Genomic DNA, 26,363 nt, shown 5'->3' on the forward strand with positions numbered 1-26,363 from the left:
TTTGAACTCTACTACCCAAATATTCAAACGCAGTCTACATCTGTAACAAAAATCTGCCTTTTACAACGCTGACCTGTTCTTCAGGTGTTCAAAGAGCTGTCTGACTTCGACGTGTCCGATGCCTTCGGCGTTCCGAAAGACGACGGGCACTTTTGGTGGCCTGGCCTGTCCTCGAAGAGACGCCGGCGCTCCTCGGTTTTTCCGTGGCACTGGGACATCACCAAGGACGCACGCTTTGCTTTCACAGTGAGAACGCACACGTTGACGACTGACTGCCACTTTTAGACTGCCCAATTTCTGCTCCTGATCTTGGTGTGTATGCATTTTTTATTTTTTTTATTTGTTTTATTACTCCGTATCTGTGTGTATGTTGAACACAGGAAACGGGGCTCGTGGTGATGACAGACATGGTGAGTTTGAACCACCGGCAGAGCGGGGGGATGTACACCGACGAGGCTATCCCCGCTTTTCAGCCGCACAGCGCCACCCTGGTCGCCGCCATGCACTCTCGTTCGGCCGTCAGGTACGTGGCGACGGGAGGATGTTTTTGCCTCAGGCAGTTGTGACATGATTTTTAATTGGAGATGGGGACTCAAGCAACGCGTCCAAAAGACACACGAGGAATCAGGACATAACATGAAAAACGAAATGAATCTAAATGCCCAAAAACGGATCACGGCAATTTTGTGTTTAACTCATTCACTGCCATTGACGAATTTACTTGTCTTTTCACACTCTAGCCATTCAATCCCAGGAATTTATTTGTATTTTTTTTTTCTTCCATTTTTTTTCATACATTAGGGTAAAAGAGGGTCTGAAAATGTCTGGCAGTGAATGAGTTAAGAAATTACTTTAATTTTTTTTGTACAAAAAAAAAAAAAGGTACAAAAAGTGTCTCTAAATTTTGGAATTTTCTTGTCAAGATGTGGACATTTTGGAAACATGACAAATATGCCAAGCCTCCGTTAGTTGAAAAGCAAAAAAAAAAAAAAAAAAAATGACTTCACGACTTCAATAACAAACATGTCGGTCTTCAATCAGCGCTCGGAAACGGACGAGCGGAGAAAAACAAAGGAATTAAATGTGATTGCCCCGTCCGTATTCCGTGCCGACATTCCTTAATGCTACTCGTTGCGGTGATGAACATTAAACACATGACGTGACTTAGTAGAATGTCAGCGTGCAAATCCCGAGTAAATCATTGGCCCTTTTATGGTGTTGTTTTATTGTGAGCAGCTGAAGCCTTTTACTGATGTCGGCTTGTGTTTGGCTCGCAGGCCAGAGAAGCGGAGGCGAACATTCTTCCCGGAGACGTGGGTGTGGCACTGCCTCAACGTCAGGTATGGAAATCCGATCAATATCCAACGGGGACGGGGGGAAGGAGGCTAAGCGAGGCAGAGGGAGGAAAGTGCAAGAGATGATAGAAATCTCGCCTTAGGAGGAGGATGGTGGCAGTCCACTTCCAGAAGCTGTTCCCGTATGCGTGTGTGAATGTGCCCTCTTTGAAACTCTCCAACCTCGGAGCGGACTGTCACTCTCCCAACAAACTCCTTCTATTCATTTTCGGCCAATATAAATGAACTGCCCGTAGATTTCCATGTGACTTGATTCCTTTGGAAGGCTGCAGCTCTGCCTACTTTCCAAAAAAGCTCAGATTTGCCCTTAAGGTCTATTAAAGTAGACTTTGATCAAGAAAAGCGGTAAACATGTTTTCAACTATGATCCTCTGTTCGCAAATGTCTCTTAAATGAAGGCTTGCCAATATAGCGATTTCACTATTCAGCATTTTGCCTGTTTGCTGTCTTTTTTTTTTTTTTGGGGAGGTATCCTTCTTTATTTGCTGAAAAACACATTTTGAGGGAACATGTTTGCACTTTTTGTTTACATGTAAGGCTGCATCACAAGTGCAAGACCTTTGTGAATACCTTTCGAAGGAGCCCACTGTTGTATAGAAAACGCTTTAAAGAAATAAACAGTAGTATCCAGGCCAGGTTTGGGCAACTTAACGAACTGTGAATGGTTCTTGTGAAGAAGCAGAAAAAAAAAAAAAAAAAAAAAGACTGTTGCTTATGTAGTTTTGTACTTTTTGACAGCTCTTTGGCTCCCAGGGTGAATTGTGGCATGCAACGCGGAACTTTTTTTCTGCTAACGGTAAAAGACATAAACACGACGAGCACACTCGTGCAGGAGTTGCCGTCGGCTCCAGCGCGTGTCCCGAAACTCACACCGACATCATACGCCACGCCACCTGGCTCCGCCTCTTAAGCAGTAACTTCAGTATTGTCTATATGTTCGAAGCTTGCTCTTTTAATTCTGTCTTCAAACATATCTATAGGTGTGTTTCTATCGTTTCATTCCCCCCCCGCCCCTTCCCGGCTCACTGTAATGATCTTCGAGGTTTGATTGAAAAATTGGAAAAGCCGATATTGACACGGTCGTTTCACCGAGGCTTTTCTGTGCCCCCGACAGCGCCGAAACGGGCGAGGCGGAGCTGCGACTGGACGTCCCCGACTCCATCACCACGTGGGTGGCGGAGGCCGTCGGCCTGTCCAAAGACAAGGGGCTGGGCTTGGCCGAGAGGGCGGAGCTTCGTACCTTCAAGCCCTTTTTTGTGGACTTCACCTTGCCGTACAGCTTGATCCGAGGGGAGCAAACCAAAGTTCCCCTGACCGTCTACAATTATCTGCCGACGTGTGCTGAGGTATGATGATAATTGACACCCGGATGATACCACATAACCCGATATTGAGGACATTATCCCATCACTTAGGATGTACCCATACAAGGCAATCCGGTGCCGTCCTTATACATTAGACATGAACCGAAGAAACAAGAATTGATTCACAGAGTCCCAAAAAAAAAAAAAAAAAAAAAAAAAAAAGGACCTGGTATGCTCGATCACAAACAAATTACAAAGTAAAGTGAATGCAATTGCTTTATGGAAGGACTTGAATTGTTACAATATAAAATGTAGGGCTGCAGCTATAACAATTATTTTGATAATCGATTCATCTGTTGGATTATATAGTTGATGGATCCGATTCATAAAACACAGCCGTTTATTCAAAAACAGGACATTAGTTCAAATTGACAGTGCGGAGAATGCACAAACGCAAATTTACTATGATTCAGTTCCTGGTTTGGTCCATAACATGTCCGAAAATTGGCAAAAATGTTGGTCATTGTTTTCCAAAGTAAAGGCAAATGTTTTGTTTTAATTCAACACAATGTTTGCTTTCATGGAGGACTACAGAAATTGAAGAATATTTATGGTTTATAATCTGAAATTCTGAGGATTTGGACAATTTGAAAAGCTACCGCAACGATTACCATAATAAAAAAAAAAAAAAAAAAAATCAATTAATTTGATAGTTGATTAGCTGCCCATTAATCGTTTAACCGTGAGTAGACTGTGTGACTTTAATAAAATGTAAAAAAAAAAAAAAAAAAGTATCTCTAAATTTTGGAATTTTCATGTGAAGGTGTGGACATTTTGAAAACATGACAAGTAGTTCTGTCTTGAATGAACTGAACAGTTTGAAGTGGGAATGGTTGAATTGGTCGAGTGGATTGCGAAATGCGGAAGGCTGGCACAGCAAGAGGGGCCGCGGCGTCGCTCAAGTCTGGCCGGCTTCAAATGGCCTCGTGTGAACACACCCTTTGAGGAGCCTCCATAAGCTGCAAGTTGGCCTCAAATGGTGTCCATCCCGCACTCCGGAGAGATGACATCACGATCTTTGCACATGTGCCTGATTTCGCGTTAGATGAAGATGCAAACGGCTGCATCGCATTCCTTTGATGTCCATTCCGCCAGCACGCGATTCCTATATTTTCTGCTCTTTTATTTATGACTTCTGGAGTGTGGATAAAGGGCATTCCTCTATCGGAGCTGGACAATGAGCGGCATTTAATCCTCCAGGGGAGCTTGAGAAACATGAGAAGAATTCAAAGAGATCTTTTTAAAAAAAAATAAATAAATAAATAAATAAATGGTCTCTCTTCCGGGAATGCTCCTCGCGAGGGTGGGACGGCAAGGAAGATTACTTCCCAATGTTTTATTCCATTTTTTGTTTCTTCTTTTTTACAGGTTCACATTAAAGTGTCAGTTCCAAAGGGCATCAAGTTTATCGGTCATCCTGGAAAGCACCACCTTACCAGGAAGAAGTGCGTGGCCCCCGGGGAGGCCACGCCAACCACCATTGTGTTGGCTTTCAGCGAATTGGGTCCAGCAAATATCACAGGTCCGTATCTGCAGAGCCCGCCGTCTTTTTTCGGGGGTCACATCTTCCGACTGATGGACAGTGAATTGTTTCGCGAATGCTCACCGTTTTGATGACTTGAAGTTGAATGGGCAAAAAGTAAAAGACTTGACTTGTGGGTGTTAACTTGACTTGTGGGTGTTAACTTGACGTGAGATACGAGGCCTTGACGGACTGTTCATTTTAATGTGTTCGATTTGAACCACATCGGCGAGTTCGTGCGTGTTGTAAAATGACGAGAAGAAACTCATCGGATCAGATTGTGTTCATTGAGCGCACTGCTGAACAGTTGATTTATAGCTCATTAGCTGGATGATTAGCTATTCACATACACACGCATTCACTTTCGGGTAAAAGGAAGCCGCTTGGGAGTGAAAAGCTTGAAAAACCCGCTTGACCCCTCGCGAAGCATGCGCACTCCTCACATGGCTGCGTCATACACGTCGATGTTCTCCGTTAAAGGGACGGTACACGGTACTACAGGATTAATTCCGAGCAGACTGCAAAAATTAGGATTCAATACACTTCATCCATGGTGAAATCATTACAAGACCGCATTGTGCTCAGCTCACGAACACGAACTTTTCAAATGTCGTATTTTGCAAGTGTGGCAACTTGGAAATATGAAATGACTTATTGAGATTTTTTTTTTTTTTTTTTTTTTTTTGGCAAAAAGATGTTATATAGTCTTGCTGTCAAACAAGTGATTCAACCAGAAAGGTCTGAGATTGCCCGCCATCCTTCTTTGACAGCGCTTCTTTCGGCCCATATACGAGAACCACATTCATTTTGAAAATGGAAATCTCAACCCCACGAGATCGAATCGTTGAAAAATCTTGCAATCTGTGATGAAGTCTGTGCCCTGAAGAAATCAATATGCCGCGTTGCCGAATTAATAGCATGGCCAGGGACTCTTATCAGGGCGGCGTTTCTTCTCTGGTGGTCCGTGATTAACTGAATCTGCATTTCCAGCTTCAATTCCGGGAACTTTTAGTTCTTGGTACTCACTCCTGTAGTTTTTAATTGGCGTGTCACCTGGGCATTGGCCTCCTCAGCATGAGGCCTCGCGAATAGCCGTGCCCTTGTCGGCTGTGCGCAATCTGCTCACCCACCTCGAGGTACAAACATTCCCCTCCCGAGCGCATGTGAGAACAAAGCGGGCCGGCAGTGGGGGAGCCGCCACAGCTGTGCCTCAGTGGCATGTTGATGAGTTTGCAGGTCACCGGCGGTCAATGGGCCCCCCATGGCCCCGCTCCGACTCCCCTGGCCCCCTTGTGTTTCCCTCTCACTTCACACACACAAAGAGACTCCGCTGGCACGGGGCCACTTTCCGACGCGAGAGTCCTTGTACAGGCATGTTTGTCTTGTGTAATGCGATGGATGTTGGACATGTTGTCCACAAACAATGTTTAGACTAATGTCTGTGGTTGCTGATTATATGTAGACTTTTTAATTAATAACGTTGACTTATGAATGACAAAGTATTGAGAGTCAATGTATACGATGTCAAAATAACATGCTTCACTTTATTGTCTTGACCAAGGATATAATTGATTTTTTTTCCCCCATGTTGCTTAACCTAGAAGTGTGGAGTTTTAGATTTAGAAATGATTTAGAAAAGACTACACCATATTATTTCATGAGCAGAAAAAAAAGTTTAACAGCACCAAGTGAGATCTAGCAACAATTGACACAGTCACAACAATGAGTCTCTTGATATACGAAACTTCAAGGTAATGAAATATTAACGTTACATGTGGCATATTAAGGTAATCTGACGCATATTAAGGCTACGTGTGGCCTAACGATCATATTGTGTGCTAAAAAAAAAAAAAAAAATCACTCTCAAAGCTATGTGTGGCATAACAATCACATGCTTGTGTCGTCAAAATAATCACTGTCAAAGCTATGTGTGCGGTTGCAGTCACACTCTCGCAGTCAAAAACAATAACTTTTAGTTATATTTGTTAAATTAAGGTTCGTGAGTAAGAGGTAAGTTAAAGCTATGTGTAGACTAATAATCAGACGTTCATGGAGTCAATCTTGGCATAACAATCACACACTTGTGGAGTCAAACAAATTACTTCGAGCCCTGTGTGGGTTGACGATAAAATGCACGCGCATACAAAAAAAAATCACTCTCAAAACTATGTGTGGCATAACAATCACACCCTTCCACATGTGGCCTTGCGGATCTCAAGGTTAAGGCACAGAACTGTTACTAAGTAGCATTGTGAGCCTCAAGGATGGACCATCACAAAGAATAAAACATCATAAATTGAAACTTTATGAATAATGAATTAAAGTGTTGTATATAAAAAATTAAGCTGGTTTCTCATTGAAGGATGGCGGAAAAAAGTCTGACAGGCTGTAAATCGGTATCCATCAAGGTGTGCAAATTAGATTCGATTATTCAACTTGGCTCCACTGATCATCATTCTAGTATGTCCTCGCACTAATGAGAGGAGCCAAAATAAACGTAACAAGATGATTATTGAAGAACAGCGGCGATGCTTTGACGTTCTGTTTTCTCTGTTGGCGTTGACAGCCCGAGCCATCGCCTACAGTGAAACCAGCTGCTGTTCGGACTCACTACAGCCGGGCAAAACAGGAAATGATGTCGAGGAAAGAAGGTCACCCACTGGCCTGGACTTTGTGCGTAGGACTGTCCTTGTGGAGGTGAGTGTGCGTCAGTCCATCATTATGTCATATATTGTACTGAATGTATTGTTTGTGTATGCATTCTCATTTCTTCCCCCTCCTTGCAGCCGGAAGGCTTGCCGAGGGAATATACCTATAGTGTCTTCTTCTGTCCCAATGGTAAGTGTTGGTTAGTACATGTATGCCATGTTAGTCTTCCAAAGAAATGCAGATATGTTGTTACTTTACACAACCGTGTCCCTGAGAATATTATTTCTGTCACCAGAGAGAATTCACATTTCCACCCCCAACAAGTACGAGTATCAGTATGTGAAAAAGCCGGCCAAAATGAGCCAGTTCCAGGTGGCCGTGAAGACGCACAACGACGCGCATTTTGCCCTCTCGCCTACTCCGCACGACAGCGCCGAGATGATTGAGATCGTGCTGGGGGGCCGGCAGAACACTCTTTCCTGGATCTCCTTGGGTAAGATGGGCGAGCCGCTCATCAGTGTCCCCACGCCGGACATCCTTTCCTGGGATGAGTTCCGTAGCTTCTGGATCGTCTGGAAGGGAGGTCTGGTGCAGGTAGATGTCCCCTTCTGCTTATCAATATGACGGTGCTGAAGTTTTGAGATGGATAGTCTTGAAGATGTATGTGTCATATTAATCACACACTCCAAAACCATCCCACTCAAAAGCTATCTATGGCATAACAATCACACAGTCGTGTTGTCAAAACAATCACTCTCAAAGCTATCGTATGTGTATAGTTACCATCAGATGTGTGTGTCGTCTAAGCAAACACTGTCAAAGCTGTGTGGAATAGCAATCACACCCTCATGTAGTCAATCAAGTACTCTTAAAGTGATTTCTAGCATAACAATTACATGCTCTTGCAGTCAAACAATCACTCTCAAAGCTGTGTGTCACAATCATATGCTTGTGTTGTCAACAGTCACTTCCACAACTACGTGTGGCATAACAATCGCTTGTGTAGTCAAAAACAATTACTGTCAAAGATATTTGTGGCATAATCACGCGCTAGTGTAGTCAAAACAATCACTCTCAAAGCTGTATGTGGCATTCGGGTTAAATGAGGCATATGACAGATATGCGTGGCCTAATTATCACTCGTTCGTAGCCTCAAGAGTCCCTCTCAAAGCTATAAGTGGCATAACAATCTCACACTCGTGTAGTGGTCATGGGAGTCTGTAGCTGTAGCTATATTTGTTGTTATATCATCATTTTCCCTTAGCCCTTCTACTTTATTTTCCTCAGGTGGGCCATGGTTTACATCCATCCAATGCATCAGTAATCCTTGAGTGGTCCGGCACAAGCCCTTTACAGGTTTGTCTTTTTAAAATATTGTCAGTGCAGTGAAACCTTGTTTATTTTTTGTGCTATACATTCCCGACCCACCATTCCCGGAAAATCGTCAAGATATAAGGGAAAAATCTTTTCGGGAATGGTTTTCTCCCTCCCACGTGCTTAATAATAAAACCGACACACTAACAAAAGAGAATGAAATAGTGGGATTGAATTTTCATCCGAACCATATATAATTTTGTCCAACAAAAAAGTCTGCTAACTTAATGCTAACACACACCTCAAAAAGGGGGGTGAAAAGCGGCGTTCGGTCAAATTTTAGAGTAGTTGGAGGTTCAATGGTGGAAACTTCATGATGCTTTGATGTCTTTTACTTCTGCCTGATTGAATTGCTACGGAAAGGCTAACCGATACATTAATATGCTCATTTCCATTCAGGTTCGACACATAGGCTTCTCCACGGGGTGGGGCCTCGGTTGGCGAGTTTAAGATCTGGAGGAAGGAAGACTCTGATGAGAACCACAACGATAGCTTTCACTCTGGGCGTGCCGCACAACATGGTGCCTGGATCTGAGCGAGCCTCTGCATTTATGATCGGTACGCGTTCGCAAAGAGGCGGAGTCGCTCGTATGTCAGCCCTTACGAATGTGCCGGTGTCCTCTTTACTTTTTTAGGCGATGTGATGGGGCCCACACTGAACAACCTGGACAAGCTGCTGCGACTGCCGTTCGGGTGCGGGGAGCAGAACATGATCCATTTTGCGCCCAACGTCTTCGTCCTCAAGTACCTGCAGAAAACTCGGCAGCTCAGCCTCGAGGTGGAGAATGAGGCCACCGATTACCTCTTGCAAGGTGCAACCTGCCAAATTATTCTGTCGCATTCTTTAAATCATTGGTTCTCAAACTGGGCTCCCCGGATAGTCAAATAATTCCTAATAGATTATTACCTTATATCATTTCAAAATTTGCATACCTACATAGCGGTTCCTGGACCTAAAAAGTATGAGGCCTGTGTTTTACTGACACTTATTTGTTTTGGCTGAGATTCCCCCTCCATCTCTTATCCCTCGCCATCTTGTGCTTTTTAACGATTGGGGGAGTTATTTCTAGTCATTTTGTTTTGTTTCTGTTAGGCAAGGCGACTGTCGTCGTTATAAACTGGGTAAATGATTGCATAATCACATCATGATGACATGCGCGGTGCATATGAAGCGATCGCGCCAGCGCCGTTTGTGTCTGGGTAGGGCAACAGCGGCACGATTTTAAAATTCAAAGAAAAAAAAAAAATGGATTGCAGACCTCGAAGGCGGTCCACATGCTGGCTGTCGCGTCAGTCACCCCACCCTTCTTTTATGGTGTACGCACACTCAGGGCTGACAATGAGGCGCTCTAAAGCTGAAATAGTGGAGAACAATCATTACTCTAGATCGCCGCAGTTGAGAAGTTCTCAGTCGGAAATTATCTTCAGATACCGAAGTTGTTTATTGTATTTCCGAGTTCACGTTACAGGGTCTTTAAGAAATTAGATGGAGAATTTTTGAATAGATGAAACATTGTCATTCACGCTCCCTTGTTCACGTTCCTGCATATCGCTTCACTCCCTGTTTTTTCCGCCTAAGAACAGTAGTCGAGTATTTGTTCTTCATTACTTCCCACCTCTGCTCTACTGTAACTTCTGGTGTGTATTCTTCTTATTCTCCTCTCACGTTATTGTCGCAAAACATGGACATCGAAAAAAAAAAAGCTGCAAAGTCGTCAATGCGATCCTCCGGTACTAGCTAAACTAGTATTAGTGTGTATTTTCTTAAGTTTTTAGATTTTGAGACGCAGTTTTACCCCAACCTTTGAAAAAAAAAAAAATGGAAAAAAATATAAATAAATTCCTGGGATTGAATGGCTGGACTGTGAAAAGACAAATAAATTCGTCAATGGCAGTGAATGAGTTAAGAAGTTGTACGACTTGAGACATTCCGCTGCATCAGTTTGTGGGGAAATACAATGCGGCGGCTGGAAACAGTGGTTTCCCCCAATTTGATGTGAAATGAATTTATGACCCGATCTTCTTTTAAAAAAAAAAAAAAAAATGTTTTCATTCTTCCCCAGGCTACCAGAGACAACTGACCTACAAACGTCAGGATGGCTCCTACAGTGCTTTCGGAGAGAGAGATTCCTCAGGAAGTATGTGGTAAGTCCTTGTCGGCGAAGTTTACACAGCTCTTAGCGTTCAGTCTGTGCTTTGGCGGGACCGCATTCTTCAACTTTAACTGGGACACGTGCCGCCGGCCAAAGCGCCCGAGGTTTCAGCGCCATCCCGGCACGCACACAACACCGGCGATCTGTTTCTCCCGTTGTCGTGTTTATACTCGCTTGGGGTCAGGCAGACAGAGCCATCTCATAATATTTAGAAGAATGACATCAATGTTCTCTGTGGGGGGTCTGCCGCGCTGACTGTTTGGGGGCCACCCTCGGGCGGAGCATACCTCTGGCTGATTTACGGGCCGAGGTGGGCATCGCGATGTGCAACCGAGCCGGCGTCGTAAAAAAAACGGCGGGCCGCCTAAACAACCGAAAACTGTAACCAAACTGTGCAATTGGTTACTGGGGGTAGGCAAAAGTGTCAAGATTTATCTGCGCTCCAGTTCCGTGACACGGCGCCGACCCATGCTGCTCGAACCTCCTCTTGGAGACAGACTTATACGTCGTCTGGAGCCACTTCACCAAATGTCATTTTCCTGGCCGAGAGCACCGACGAATGACTCACCGCCAGGATAGAGTCACTCACCGCCAGGGGAAAAGCTTGACCTCTTCCCCTCGTGACGGGCGGGATGAGAGGATGTAACGAGCTCTCCCAGAGCTCCGGTGCGGGTTGTGGGCACAGCACAGATGGTGGTAACCTTCGCCGCGCCTTATGAATCCATCAACATGAGGCTTGTTGTCACCCAGCAGCAGAGATGTGCATTTTTACTAGGGCTAACTTTTTCAGGTGGCCCCAAAAAAAAAAAACAACAAAAAAAAATGAGAGAGAGAGAGGGAGAGAGAGGGGGAGAGAGAGAGAGAGAGAGAGAGAGAGAGAGAGAGAGAGGAGAGAGAGAGAGAGAGAGAGAGAGAGAGAGAGAGAGAGAGAGAGAGAGAGAGAGAGAGAGAGAGAGAGAGAGAGAGAGAGAGAGAGAGAGAGAGAGAGAGAGAGAGAGAGAGAGAGAGAGAGAGACGAGAGAGAGAGAGAGAGAGAGAGAGAGAGAGAGAGAGAGAGAGAGAGAGAGAGAGAGAGAGAGAGAGAGAGAGAGAGAGAGAGAGAGAGAGAGAGAGAGAGAGAGAGAGAGAGGTTTATGGTTCAGTAAAAAAAAAAAAAAATCATAATAATAATCATCCAAAAGTACATTTGGCGCCTCAAAACATTGTTTCCCGATGGTTGACGTGTGTTAGGATCAATTGCCCGATGTGCGCGTGTGAGACGCCTCCGATTATTTTTTTCGCCATCGTCCCATTCAGTCGCGTTTGGTGGCTCGCTCCGTATGTGGCAAGAAAGCTTCCACCTCAGGGGCTCGGCTAATAAAAAGCACAATGATCCCTAAATAAAAAGCTGCATGACTGGAGAACATCTCCGGATATTTGATGACAGGGATGCTGCCCACATGTGACTAGTTGGATGAGACTCACAGTTGGCCATAAGGAGACACAAAGATAGAGTTGGAGAAGTAAACAATCGACAAAAATGCCCAGCTAAAGCACCCAAAATCTTTCTGGATGTTATTCCTCCCCATCGATGCATCCCAGGTTTTCCACTGTTTTGCCCTGAGCAACGTTCTGGAAATGTGTAAATACCACTTTGTTTGGTTAGATAGGAAGCATGGCTTTCTCGTGTTTTGGCTACTCATAGTTCCCTTTTTTTTCGAGGATTTGCACATCCAAATTCCGTCTTCGGGCCTTTCGTAGCCAGTTGCACACTTCAAAGCGTGAATGTGACGGCTTTTTTGAACACCATACATGGGTGTTGTCTGAGATAAAAGTCCAGATTGGCAGAGCCTAGAGGGGAATGTTATCATGTGGACCTGGGGAAGTCTTATCCTTAATCCCAGTGTGAGGAGGTCTGGTACTTCAACCTGATTCTGAATAACATTTTTTCTGTTGAGCCTAACAGCGTTGAGACTTTTCAACCTGTTGAAAGATCGAACAGGAACATCAACATTTGAATGCAAGTGTGGGTGTATATGTAGCAAAAAAAACCAATTAGAATCAGAAAATTCGTTTTGATTTAAAAGATGGAAATACACCGAAATGAGCCAAATCGAATCATTCCACTTTAAAATGTATCGAGACCTGTGTCAAAATCGTCTTTTATTCTGGAAGTAAATGCCATATTTACACTACTGACGAATCCATTCATATATATGTAAAATGACAACAACAAACTCATTGCATCGCGTCCTCTCGAACTGAACCGTACACTATAGATTAGAATCGTAATCCCATTGGACCGAATCGAAAAGTTCTACTTAAAAAAAAAAAAAAAAAGTTTTCCACCCATGTATGCACAGTACGTTAAGGCTATACGTTACAATGAAAGATATGCACATTAAAAGCTAGATATTGGCACTCAGGTATGTAGTCTTTTAAGGTTTGAGGCTAGGAAATATATTTTAGTAAAAAAAATAATTCATTCAAATTTTTGGTACTATTTAGAAATATAATCAACAAATTATTTAGTAATGATGGAATACATGTTAAATGTATGAGTAATATTGTTATACCTATTTTTTATTACCAAAAACCAATTGGAAAAAAAAATGAATGTCAGCTTTTGAAATGACCAATTTTGCCGGGATTTTCATAGGAATTCATGCAGTTAATTTAAGGCCCACAATCGCTTAAGATCCATAAATTAATTATTTATGCCTGTCCCTAATCAAGCATTCTGAAATGTCAATGTGAGGTTTTACATCCTTTTTTTTTTCTTTTTCTTTTCTTTTCATAACATCCATTTTTACATACCTCCTTCTGCTGACAGATTGAAAGAGTGTGACTAGTTGGACAAACTTCACACTTGGCTGGAAAAGTGTTTGCCTTCAAGCGCTTGAAGTTTGACAGCTGAGCATTTTTGTGGAATTTGCCAGCGCCATTTTTTTTTCTTTTAAAGTTCTTTGATACCTCTCCTCCCTTCCCGACCCCTGTTTACCTCCCTCGTGCCTCGTCCCATCTGCGCTTCCTCCAGGTTGACAGCGTTCGTGCTCAAATCCTTCGCCCAGTCGCGGGGTTTCATTTTCATCGACCCCGAGGAGCTGCGAGCGGCCAAGTCATGGCTCATCCGGTACCAGCGTGACGACGGCTCCTTCCCGGCCATGGGGCGGATTCTGAACAAAGACCTGCAGGTAGATGGATGGCTGCGGTGAAGGTTCACCGAGTTCAGAGAGTTCTTGCAATTACAACGCGGGAAAAAACAGGAAAGGCGCTTTTTTTTTTTTAGTTACCCCTATGCATAGATTTTTCACGTCTGATTACGTTGTCAGCTAGAACCCATCTTAAGTTTTACAAGCATGCAAATGAAACAATCAACTTGTTTCTGTGAAGCCACAGCTATAGTAAATCTCATCAGGCATGCTAACGGCATGCTACGAATTAACCCCCAACCCCCCCCAAAAACGATTCATAAAATGGAACCTCGATTTATCCGAGTATTTTGGCGAACGGGTTATCTGTTGGAGCTGATTGTCCGTTACATCGAAGTACCTTTTTTTTCATGTCTAAAAAAAAAAAACACACACAATACAGTACAAAATTGTTGTTTTGTACTTTTTTTCATAGCCTAAAAATGCCCAGTACAATACAAAGTGAAAATGAATAAAAAGAAAAAACTGGGAATGTTTATCCAAACTTGTTGGTGCCTTGGGGGGAGGAAAATGGCGTGCATCTGGTTGTGGTAACGAACCATCATGTTAGAACTTTCTTTTTTCACCCATGTTACAATTAGATGCCATAGCTAAGGGCTTTACAAAAATGGACCAAAAATAGACTGTTTGAGAGATGTGTACATGACTAGCTGAGTTAAAAAAAAAAAAAAAAAAGTCATCTATATGAATAGGTAGATATGACACGCTCCTTTGAGCCGCGTGCTAACGGCGATGCTAAGCTAACGGCGATGCTAAGCTAACGTCCATGCTTTCCATTACCAGAAATTGCGGCCAATTCTGGAATGAACAGACTTCGAAAGATTCTGCCCAAAGAGGTGTTTTCTTGTGTCTGTCAGTGGTTCTCAAATTTTAAACAAGTACCCCCTCGAAAAAAAATATATTTTCGAATTAATGCTAAGTACTAATGATAATGAATAATAATCATGACCACCTTTGAAATACAGTAACACGGAAGGTAGGTTTGTAAGACACTGTAACAGTAATATGCACAACATTAACATAAATAAATAAAAATTGTACTTGAATAATAAAAAAAAAAGTTAAATGCAGATGTACTTAAAAATGCACTGTACTTGGAAAGTAAAAAATGTACATGCTGTAGAAGTTTCATGTTTGGTTACTTAATTCAATATTTCTTTCACATACCACTAGAGGGAGCCAGTGAAGCACTGGTATTACTTATAGTATACTAAGAATCACTGTGCTATAAAAAGACGGATGGATGCAAGGACAATCTAAAAGTCTTTGTAATGTGGAGTTAAATGAAGGAACTGATTATTTTCTTCCGTCTTCAGGGTGGCATCCACGGGAAGATCTCTCTGACGGCTTACGTGGTGGCAGCACTTTTGGAGACGGGGATATCAACTGACGTAAGCACAAGGGGCGGAGCTCATTTTATTTTTTTCCCCTCTCTGAGCAGAAGATTGTTGTTGTGCCATAGCATAGATGTAGCTCATAGATGACCTTCTTCTTTTGTCCACAAACGAGTTGGCAGTGCATCAACAGCGCCTCTGCTGGTGGCAGCCAAGTAATGCATTCCATTTGACCTCAATTACTTTAAGACGCAGTTAACCAGCAATCCGTTCCGCACAATCGAAAGAAATCGAAACAGTTCATTAATCAATTGTTATGCCCTCTTTTGCACTTCCACTAAAGTATCGCCTCAGCGAGGTTCTTTCCATTAGTTTAGAGTGCGAAACACTGTTAAGTGTCCCTTACAAGGCTTGTATAAACAAAAACACTTTTCCTGTTTGCTACATCGGATGTAGTGCTGATTTTACGGGTTTCATTTCATTTCACGGAGTCATCAAGGGCAGCGAAAGGTGCCGTCCCACCAGCTGTGGGAGCACACTGCAGAATGGCTGATAGCTGGAGGGAAGGATGTGCTGGCAGGCAGCCCACTGCCATTTGTTATGCCTCAAGTCAGCGCTGCAAATCTGATAACGTTTTTCACCCCGTCAAAACATCTACGGCTAATGTGCGGAGACATTTAGGTCTTGGACAATTTACATTCCTCCCGAATCAATTCTGCTTTTTGCCTGCGCTCTTCAGTACTTGCCTTGAGTTGTCTCCTACTCTCTTGAGAGTGTTTCCTTCAATTGTCCTCTCGACCACATTGACATTACAAGCAACCTACACCATACCTGTCAACTTGTACGTTTTTCCCCGTATTTTATACGTTTTTTTGATCATTTCAAATTGTGTACGCCGTACAACAATTTTTGTACGGGAAAAAAAAATAAAATAAAAAACTCGTTTTTGTTAGACAGATCTCGTCTTGCCCATTCCGGCTCTAATCCGGAGCGTCCGTTAGCGATTCCGACCGCAAACTTCGGCCGACTTTCACGAGCAAAGTCCCGCAACGTCAACCACGTCACAGTTGTTTGTTTTTCGCTTCCCCCTCAAAAATGTTTAAAAACAAAAAGTTGTGCAGGCAACATTAATGATGGGGAAAAAAAAAATCATGATTTATCTTCTCATTTTTTTCATATCACAAAACTTAATTGAACAGGGGTGTGTAGACTTTTTTGGTAGGGGTACCACGTCATCCAGTTGCTCAAACTTTTCCTCCTACTTCTATGAATTAAAATGGTGTAGTAGTAGTTACAAAAATATTCACATTTTTTATCAGTAAAATAATTGTCCTGAGGAATGTTTAAGTGAAGCTTTGCAATGCAGTCACTCAGCGAAGTGTATGTTTGCAAAAAAAAAAAAAAAAATCACAGCGAAATGGAATTTATTCCACCATAATTCATAAGGAAACCTTTTCTCTCCAATTTTACATAGTTGAACACATTGGACTTACTTTGGATTCATCCATCCTGACCTCCTCCTTGATCTTTTACAGCCGATAAAAAAATGCAAGAAATTGAAATAAAAATATACTTCACATCAAAGCAAAAGATCCTGCGCCTTCCAATTTCACTTTATGAAAAGTTGAGTTCTGCACTTAAAGTGAGCTGCTCTGGGGGCTTGTCATCTCTCCGATTAGAGGGAAGGTCACATCTGCCAAAGATGAAAGCCAGCATGCAACTTGTTGCTGGAGGGGGAAAAAGTTTATTCAAAAGCCGCACCCAAACTGATGTTTTGAGTGTGCGCGTGGGACATTTATGTTCACCTGATGGCTGGTGACGTGTAGCGCGGCTGAATCATTTAAAAAAAAATTTTTTTTTATCTTGCACTCAGCAAATACTCTGAGCATAAAAAAACATACCAAAATAAAGTCACTCTAAAAACTAATTAAAACAAACTGAATGTAAAAAGCAAAAGTCAAAACAAAATAAAAACGAAGTTTAATGAAAAATCCCAAATGCACATGCAACAGTTTTATCAGAACCACTTTTTTTTTCATTTTTTTTTTTTCAAACAAGGCATTCTGATAAATATTGCGTTTGTGGGATGAGAGTTAATCCACCCATTTTGAGCCATCTTTGGGGGCGGCCATTTTGTCACCTTTGTCGACTGAAAATGACATCACAACTGCTCAGGGCTCAGGTAACGACCAATCACGGCTGACTTGTTTTCTGAAGATGAGCCGTGATTGGTCGTTACCTGAGCCCTGAGCAGTTGTGATGTCATTTTCAGTCGGCAGAAGCGACAAAATGGCCGCCCCCTGAGATGGCTAAAAATCGGTGGATTTTGCTGCTTAAAGTTGAAGTCAACCCAAACATATTTTTTTTTCCAAGAATATGTTCTCTGCAAGCCCACTAGTTGAAACAAAGCACTCTGATAAATATTGCTTTTGTGGAATAACAGTTAATCCACTTGTTTTTAGCCATCTCTGGCAGCGGCCATTTTGTCACTTCTGTCGACTGAAAATGACATCGCAACTACGCAGGGCTCAACGCAATATTAATCAGAATGCCCTGTTTCAACTAGTGGCCTGTTGGGAACATATTTTTTGAAAAAAAAAATGTGTTTGGGTTCATTTCCCCTTCCATGGAAAGTGTAACAATTAAATGTCTGCATAACCAAATATGTCCTGCTAATCTCATGTGTTGCGCGGTCCAGGAGGAGAAGGTGGCAGTGGCCAAAGCCAAGGACTTCCTTGAGACCAACACCTACTCGGCGGACGACCCTTACACCACTGCCTTGTGCGCATACGCCTTGGCTCTGCTCCGCAGCCCCTTTGCCCCCCTCGCCCTGCGCCGCCTCAACCACATGGCCATTATGCAAGGCACTGTCGCAATCACCACATTGACAAACAACATCTGATCCAAAGCGTTCTCTCGACGATTTTAACATCTACTGTGTCTACTGCACTTGTGCAGATGGACTCACCCACTGGAGCCTGACTGGAAGCGCGAAGACGGACGAAGACACCTTCATGGGCTTCAGCGACGGCCTCTCCCAGTCAGGTAGACCAAGCGGTCCACTTCTTGTCCACCGCGCGCGCGCACACGCACAGGCGGGCCTTACTGAAATGCCGATGCGTCTGTTCGAAGTGGTGTCGGCAGAGGTGGAGATGACGGCCTACGGTCTTCTCACCTACACTCTCCTCGGGGACGTGGCGTCAGCCCTGCCCGTGGTCAAATGGCTCTCCCAGCAGCGGAATGCCCTCGGCGGCTTCTCTTCGACACAGGTAGGCTTGGAACATGCAGTGGACCGCTAGAGTTATGACAACAATAGCTTGATTTTTCATTTGACTTGCAAGTGAACGCATCATTGCTAACTTCACGCCCAGCAGGATTTTGGAATAGTGAACACATTTTCAAAAAATGAGGCTAAACATAAAAGCAATAATCAACCACATAACTTTGTCCTGAATGGGAAATTTGGAAATGTTTGCTAGCTTAATGCTAACGCTTAATGGGAAATGCCGTTGACAGGCTATTAGCATCTGTTTGGTGTTCTAATGCCTTAAGGAACGGATATTTGAACACAAACAGTGCAGCAACAAATTTAGACAGACAATATAACAATACTCACAGTCATACATTCTTTATCCTTTGCAAAGAGCAACTATTGCTGCGACTTACTGAGATGTGGCCATCTAAGTCTGTATGATACCGTCACCTGGTGGCCAAGTTGCACACAACAGGGAATTCTTCCAAATCAAGCTGATGACTTTGCGTCTCCGTCCAGCGAGATCTTTGCTCACTTTCTTCACCCGTGTGCCAGGACACTTGCGTGGCTCTGCAAGCGTTGTCCGAGTACGCCATCCTGTCCTACGTTGCGGGTGTCAACCTCACCATCTCGTTGGCCTCCACCAACCTGGACTTCCAGGAGACCTTTGAACTCAACAAGGACAACAAAAAAATCCTCCAGAGTGCCAAGGTAACCACGCCGCTTTGTTTGTCATCACGTTTCGTTTACAGCACACCACTTTTAAATGTCATTTACAAATGTTCCCATTCCCATTTTTTTTTTTTTTTCTGCTCAGATTCCCAGCATTCCGACGGGCCTTTTTGTCAGCGCCAAAGGAGAGGGCTGCTGTCTCATGCAGGTAACTCAGCGTGACTCTCCCAAACGCACACGCTCGTTGCACTTATCGCGCACGCTTACCTCATCGGCTCGCGGGGAAGAATTTGTTGGCAGCCGACTGCTTGTTGTTGCTCCTTTTAACGCGCAAATGAATCATCCAATTGGAGTAATCTGGTAGAGTTTACGAAATTGCTCTTTTTATGTCCTGTTCTCCCCAGGACAGGATGCTGATTACTTCCTGCCTTGACACGGGACAAACAAAAAGCTCTTTTATGCGCCGGAGTAGTTTTTATTTATTTATTTTTTTTTCTTCTAGTCTCTCCAGTCCTCTTATCACTTGATTTTAAGTGGTTGTTTTTTTTTTGTTTTTTTTTTCTCTTAAAAGGATGTCAAGCATGTTCATTCTGGGGAAATGTGTTGTGCAAATGTAGCCTAAAAAAGTCTTGCAGCTTCCCCCCCCCCCGACCCCCACCCCCCTCCCACGAAATCCTTCATTCCTCAGGCTTCTCTAGTTTCTGTTTTCCACTGCCGTAAACAACACCACACAGCTTTGGGCAGCAGCACCTGGCTTCTAATGACATGCATACAACAGCCCGGAAATCAAATCAATGGCTGTGCGTGCGCGTTTGCGTGCGCGCACCCATGTGAGTTTGTTTGTGACATCGGACATCCAGAATAACAACTGTTTTTTTTTTAACTGGCTTATATTCAAGATGGTACAGGCTCATTTTTTTTTTTTTTTTAGGAATGATCAAAAATGAAGTCAAACGCACTCCTCTTGTAGCTCGTTATATCGATGAGACAGCTCGTTTCTTTGCTTCCTCTGGTCCATGTTTATTGCAGTGCACGTTATGTCACCAAACAGCCCGATGGGGATAAAAATCGGGGTGGTTTACGTCGAAAAAGTCGTTGCGGCGGCTTCTTCTACTACTATTTAAATTTGGTCAATCTGCGCATGCCAAAATAATTTGTTCTGATCAAAAGTGTGAACCTACCTAATCAGATCAATATTTTTAGTGTCTATGAAAAGAGTGCATCCAATTATGATTTTAATGCCAACTCAGATTGGATTAAAGAAATTGTAGCACCTTGCTTGAACATGTCCAATTATTATTATGTTATTATATCTTTTCTAGGAGTATCGTCAATTTTGTCCAGGCCTCATGCGTTTGTTTGTTTGTTTGTTTATTTTGTAATAATACTGTAGAACCACAATTCAAACAATGTCAGATTTTGATTGTTTCACCTTCATGAAATTATTGATCACTTTTGTCGTATTCAGTTTGCTTCGGTGACCCCTATTGCAATTTTGTACTCCTTATCGAAAGCAACATCAAATCATAAAGAGCGAAAGCAACGATAACCGTGCATCCTGACTCCACATTCCGCCCAGATTGACGTTTCGTACAACGTACCCGATCCGGTATCCAAGCCGGCTTTCCAGCTCAAGGTGGACCTCAAGGAGCCTTTCCCGGGCCGCCATCCGCAGCCCCCCCTTCCCTCTTCATCCTCCCGTCACGCCGCCTCGCGGCCCCGCAGCCGCGCCGACAACCGCTCGGAGCCGAACCGCAAGCGCCGGGCGCCGATCGACGACGACGACCCGGCGGCTCACCGGGACAAAATGGATTTCCACATCTCCTTGGAAGTCTGCGCCAGGTGGGGAACCCCGACCAAACCCCCCCCCCCCCCCCCCGGTACACATGCACATCCTTCCCGCCCCCCCAGCTGACCTCACCTGTGTCCGCAGGTGGCTTCACTCGGGCTCCTCCAACATGGCCGTCATCGAGGTGCCCATGATCTCCGGTTTCCGAGCAGATGTTGAAAGTCTTGAGAGGGTGGGTAAAATTACACACACATCTTTTTGGGTCCCAGGTCTCCTTTAGAGGGGGTCTATTTTTTACCTTGTCATAATCCCAAAACGCCAATCAAACAAAGGGAGTACTTTATTTCATATGTTTGTTTAATTTTGTGTGCCGGTTTCATTTTAATGAAATAATTTATAATTTATTGCAAGCAATTTTGCAAACTCCCAAATTCCTGATTGCCTACACCCCAAAGGACCCCAGATTGAGAACCACTGGAATAGAGTATTCTTACCTCGAACCCTTATTTATCACAGGGGATAAGTTTCCAAACCCCAATAGGTGAAAATCCACCATATAGAGACCACTCCCCCCCCCCCCCCCAATGTTTTGACCCCTCCCACATGAAACACAAAGTATTCCTTAGCACCTGTTCTCACTCTCGCTTTTTTGTTTGTCGAAAAAGGGGCGATGCGCGCTTGTTCCAAGCGATTTATTTTTCGTTCCTAGACATAAACACACAAAGCCAACAAAAATATTCAAACACGTCAAAATACTCAACCAAACCAGATCATTTCTGTCTCATGAAAGTCCGCTATCTTAATGCTAACATGTGATGCAAAACGCCAACGAGGGGCTCAAGCTAATTTGCCATTGATGTCACGATAATTCGAAACCTTGAAGTAACTGCCGCTTAAACGCGTGATTTTCACGTATTATTCAGATCCACAAATCCAGATGCTATTTACACGCAGTTTCAACAACTGGAGAGAACATCTAGGCAAAGGAGGACTTCACTGCCGATGGTTCACGCGGACAAATGATGCTTTTCTCAACACAGACCAATCGTGTGCTTTGCGCGTGTGTTTTTGGTGGCGCCAGCTCAGGCTGAGCACCTCATAAATCCCCACTGCCCAAGGCTGCCGCTTTTGACAGAATGAAAAGTAGGGGAAATTAAGTCTACATGCTCACTATGCACTCTCTTAAAATTTGCAATAAAACTAAGCCCCTTTAACTCTTCTACATGGTCATACATGTGCATGTCCACCCAACAGTGGTGCTAAGTAACAAGTTACAAAATACTTTGCTACTGTATATAAATAGATTTTGATGGTCTCTGGGCTTGATTTTTTTTTTTTTTTTTTAATTTCCATTTCTATATTTCTCTACATTTGAAAACAGTCATCTGTCATTTCTACTCCTCAAATGTCAAAATAGGCTTTTTTTTTTCCCCAACCTGTGTGGATAATGACAATGTAAGAAAAAAAAAATGCAAATAGAGAGCCAAAGTGTTTAAGAATTGGTGTATTTTTGCAGCCTTTTCGCGTGATTTTTGTTTTTCTTTTTAGTACGAGCACTATAGGAGTTAATGAAAGAGGAGAACAATTTGGTGTGAAGAAGTTAACGGCATGTTATTGCACGGAAGTGACAGTCAAATTCATTTTTAGCTTTAAACCGAATAACTTTTTGTACTTGTTTTCCTTTTACCTAAATAAAAGAGTTGAAGCAGTACTTCCTGCTTTGCCGTTTTTTTTTTTTTTTTTTTTTTTTTTTTTTAGCATAAGTATCGGTACTTTTACCATACAGGCGCACATTATGTTGGCAGTGCACACGTTTGACATTCCAAGCAGATGTAAAATGAGGACCATATGGACTTTGATTATCGTGTACAGCGTACAACAAAATGCGAATTTCTGGGAACATAATTTTCCTCACATCATGTTGGATGGGGTTGGATCATTTAATCCAGTGTTGGTTAGGCCTGAGCTGGAGCTGTCCAGTCCACTGTGGTGCTGACTACTCCCGTCCTTGTTAGTGCAGCGCAAGCATCCAGGATGCTAAATGTTACTTCTTTGAAAATGGTGTCTCCCGTAGCCATTTACGAAAATGAATCGGTACCAGGGATCAAATGCTCGCTTACCATAAATGCTACCTTGAGTACGGTTGTTGAGGCCTGCTTCTTTGTGTCTCCCTCGCCAGCTGTTGATGGACAAACGTGTTGGTTTGAAGAGGTACGAGCTCAACGGCAGGAAAGTGCTGTTCTACTTTGATGAGGTGGGTTTCCGATAGATAAATAATACACGTTTCAAGTACATGTTTTCATCAAGCAATAAGAGCCGCAGTCTGGCAAGCTGTAGATTGTTCATTCAAACTATTGTGCAGATTTTATACAGAATTGATCCTTAGTTAAAGTTAATGACTAATCATAACTATCATGTTTTATTTCGGTATAATAGTGTGTTTTCGTGTATTTCTAGATTGCATTAGATTTATGTTTAACCATACACTGGATTTTTTTTTTTCCTTTTAAAAAGTAAGTATAATTTAGTTTTAGGGGTGGAGCGGATTAAGTGCATTTCCATTGATCCCAATGAGAAACAATACCTTGATTTATGAAGTTTTTAAGTTGCAAACAGGCTCACGGCACCTTAAAACGTGCATATATCAAAATTAAGTCTAATACATAAACAGTTTAGAATGAAATAAAACAGCAGCAGAAAAGTGACAACGATACTTGAATGAATAATACTGTATATAAAAATACTAGTGTATACATGCATATGTGAACAAAAGCAGCAAAAATAGTCAGCGGCATTGTATGTGAAATCTGCCTGGATAAACAAAATGATGTTACGCGTGTGTGTGTGTGTTTGTTTGCTCACCTGCATCTCAGATCCCCAGCCAGTGCATGACGTGTGTGGCCTTCAAAGCTGTCAGGGAATACATTGTGGGCAAGACGGCGCCTGTTCCGGTCAAGATCTACGACTACTACGAACCAGGTGTGCCTCCGGTGCATATTCCAAGTCACCCTGATTTATGAAAGGGCTTCTTCTTTCCCCCGCTTCAAAGTGAGCCCGGCGTTGCGCAGATCCGGCCCTCCACGTCATTTTCAGTCGGCTACCATTTTTCTTTGATTTATGTTCAAAACAAATTATTATAGGAATAAAATGAAAATGATTCAAATTACAACTAACCACTATGCTGAATTTAGTTGCTGGAATTATTAGGGCCCGACATTTTTTTAATTTTTTTTTTTTTTTCAAAGATGATGCAGATTCTGATATTTGGCAGGATAAAATTACGATAACCAATTAATCGACCGTTTAATTAAGAAATATGACTTCTTTTTTGGTGCCATTTACATTGGACCTGTTTCATATCCGAAAGGACAAAGAATTTGTTTAACTTGATAACAGAGAGAGAAAATTGGGCAATTTTTTTTGGGGGGGGGGGGGGGGGGAGAGGTTGGGGTGAATGTTTTCATGTCATTATCTTTGTTTTACTGTATGTTGTAACGTGTTTATATGTTAAAAAAAAAAAATGGCCAGTTATTGGCAATTATTGAAAGCTTTGCGCTTGTTTTTCCCTCCGATTAACCGGTCATATCCCTCTCGAGCATACTGGAGCTTTCAAAAGGCGGGGTACAACCTGAATTGGTTGCCAGCCAATCACAGTGAGCCAGTCCCATCTTGGAGTAATCTTTTCTTTTTTTTTTTTTTCTTTCAAAAAACACTAAAGGCCTGTCTTTGAATGCTGGGTGCTTTTGCCTCATGTGTTCAAGCTGACTGCCTCAGGTTTAGTGCATGCAAAACACCTGTATCATAAAAAACATTACCTTGCTGATGAATATTCCCATCTCCGTGATAAGGTACATCTGTTTCCCCCAAAATAAATAAATAATACATTTTAATTTTCTTTAAAAGATGGATGATTGATATTGCATTTTGCTAAAAAAAAAAAAAAAAAAGTTTTGTTTTAAAATTTTTGTTTTGAAATTTTTGGTGTTGTTTTTTAAAAGGCAATCAGTCTTTCCCTGTTTACACAAAAGTTTTGTTAGCATTTTTGTTCCCTTGCTGTATAAAATGTCAAGTAGGGAAGGGCAGTACAGATACTAAAGTGGACAGCTATTTAAAAGTTGCTTTCGCCTGTATAAATGAATCCCAAAAATATATATTTATATTTTAAATAAATACATCAAATCATAATTAATGAATGAAAGGGTTAAAATATTTTTTTGGACACATCGGCGATTCATGATCTGTGTCGGAAAGAACATTTTTATCCACAATGATTTGCCATTCTGTTAATGACATTTTATATATCAAAAGTACTCAAGGTATTGGTTTCTGGAAAAAAAAAAAAAGTGGTATCGAACATCCCTAATATGAATAAACCCATGACTTTAAAACTAAGAATGGAATGGAATTCGGATTTTATTGACAGTGCACGTCAAAAGTACAGAGCAGCAAAATTCATTTGACAGTTTTACAGTTTTTACACATACAGTGGTTTTGGTCATAATTTCTCACCCCTAGCTCACATTTATTGCCCGAGGCCAACCATAACTCTTATGTGGCCCGTGATGAAAACAGTATGACACACTTGATTTACAGCCTTCGAGGCCACCCGCTTCTACAACGTCAGCGAGAGCAGCCCGCTCGCCCGGGAGCTGTGCGACGGCCCCTCTTGCAACGAGGTGGAGAGTTCGTCCAATCACTGGACAGGTGAGACCTCGACCACTCAGGCGGTGCCCCCCCCCCCCCCCCCCCCGGGCTGCCGTCAGTCTTCTATGATGAGATTTCTACAGGTTTCGTGCAGACAAACCCCTGCAACAACGTCTTTGGCTGCCTGGAGGAGGAGCAGTTTGAACGCTGCACGTGTTACCGGGACTGCGGCTACGACGGGGAGCCCGTCTGCGGCTCCGACGGACAGATCTACCAGAACCAGTGTCAGATGGAGGTGTTTGCCTGCCGGAACGGAACGCGCATCAAGCAGGTCCCCGTGTCCCAGTGTCCTCACAGTAAGAGTGCATGTTACACTCACTTCATTAGAGTATTTATTCACAGTTAAAGACGGAAGTCGACCCCCAAAAAAATCTTTACAATAATATGTTCTGTTGCTTCCGCTGGTCCAAACACAACATTTTGGTTAACCCAAACACATTTTTGTTCAAGAATGTGTTCCCAGCAGGCCCACTAGTTGAAACATGGCATTCTGATTAATGTTGCGTTTGTGGAATATGAGTTAAGCAGGAAAATCCTCCCCTTTTTAGGGGGCGGCCATTTTGTCATTTCTGTCGACTGAAAATGACATCACAACCGCTCAGGGCTCAGGTAGCGAAAATTACATTAGCCGTGATTGCTCGTAACCTGAGCCCTGAGTAGTTGTGATGTCATTTTCAGTCGACAGAAGTGACAAAATGGCCGCCCCCTGAAATGGCTAAAAAGGAGGTAGATTAACTCCTATTCCACAAACGCAATATTTATCAGAGTGCCTTGTTTCAACTAGTGCGCTTGCATGGAACATATTTTTGGCAAAATCCACCGATTTTTATCCATATCATCTCCCTGAGCAACTGTGATGTCATTTTCAGTCGACAGCAAGTGACAAAATGGCCGACCCCGGAGAGGGACAAAAATGGGTGGATTTTGACGCTTAACTCATATTCCACAAACACAATAGCTATCAGAATGCCGTGTTTAGACTATTGGGGCTGCATAGAACATA

The 26,363-nt window shown here is 42.8% G+C and overlaps 1 protein-coding gene across 1 annotated transcript in view; it reads left to right on the forward strand.

Moving 5' to 3' along the window:
• cpamd8 (C3 and PZP like alpha-2-macroglobulin domain containing 8) overlaps window positions 1-26,363 on the forward strand; it is a 46,737-nt gene that overhangs the window by 14,128 nt on the left and 6,246 nt on the right. Inside the window, 27 exon segments of the mRNA XM_086047987.1 lie at window positions 85-246; window positions 381-523; window positions 1,278-1,340; window positions 2,470-2,701; window positions 4,088-4,241; window positions 6,808-6,938; window positions 7,028-7,079; window positions 7,186-7,484; window positions 8,178-8,246; window positions 8,664-8,696; window positions 8,698-8,754; window positions 8,756-8,822; window positions 8,900-9,076; window positions 10,328-10,409; window positions 13,434-13,590; window positions 14,925-14,999; window positions 17,641-17,806; window positions 17,901-17,987; window positions 18,075-18,211; window positions 18,751-18,906; window positions 19,013-19,075; window positions 20,447-20,709; window positions 20,801-20,888; window positions 22,836-22,910; window positions 23,530-23,635; window positions 25,250-25,360; window positions 25,444-25,656. Coding sequence (XP_085904113.1) covers window positions 85-246; window positions 381-523; window positions 1,278-1,340; window positions 2,470-2,701; window positions 4,088-4,241; window positions 6,808-6,938; window positions 7,028-7,079; window positions 7,186-7,484; window positions 8,178-8,246; window positions 8,664-8,696; window positions 8,698-8,754; window positions 8,756-8,822; window positions 8,900-9,076; window positions 10,328-10,409; window positions 13,434-13,590; window positions 14,925-14,999; window positions 17,641-17,806; window positions 17,901-17,987; window positions 18,075-18,211; window positions 18,751-18,906; window positions 19,013-19,075; window positions 20,447-20,709; window positions 20,801-20,888; window positions 22,836-22,910; window positions 23,530-23,635; window positions 25,250-25,360; window positions 25,444-25,656 — 3,418 coding nt within the window.

The sequence above is a fragment of the Filicampus tigris genome, chromosome 12 (assembly GCF_054856515.1).
Source record: "Filicampus tigris isolate MCC_2025a chromosome 12, RoL_Ftig_1.0, whole genome shotgun sequence".
In the NCBI taxonomy this organism is placed as follows: domain Eukaryota; kingdom Metazoa; phylum Chordata; class Actinopteri; order Syngnathiformes; family Syngnathidae; genus Filicampus; species Filicampus tigris.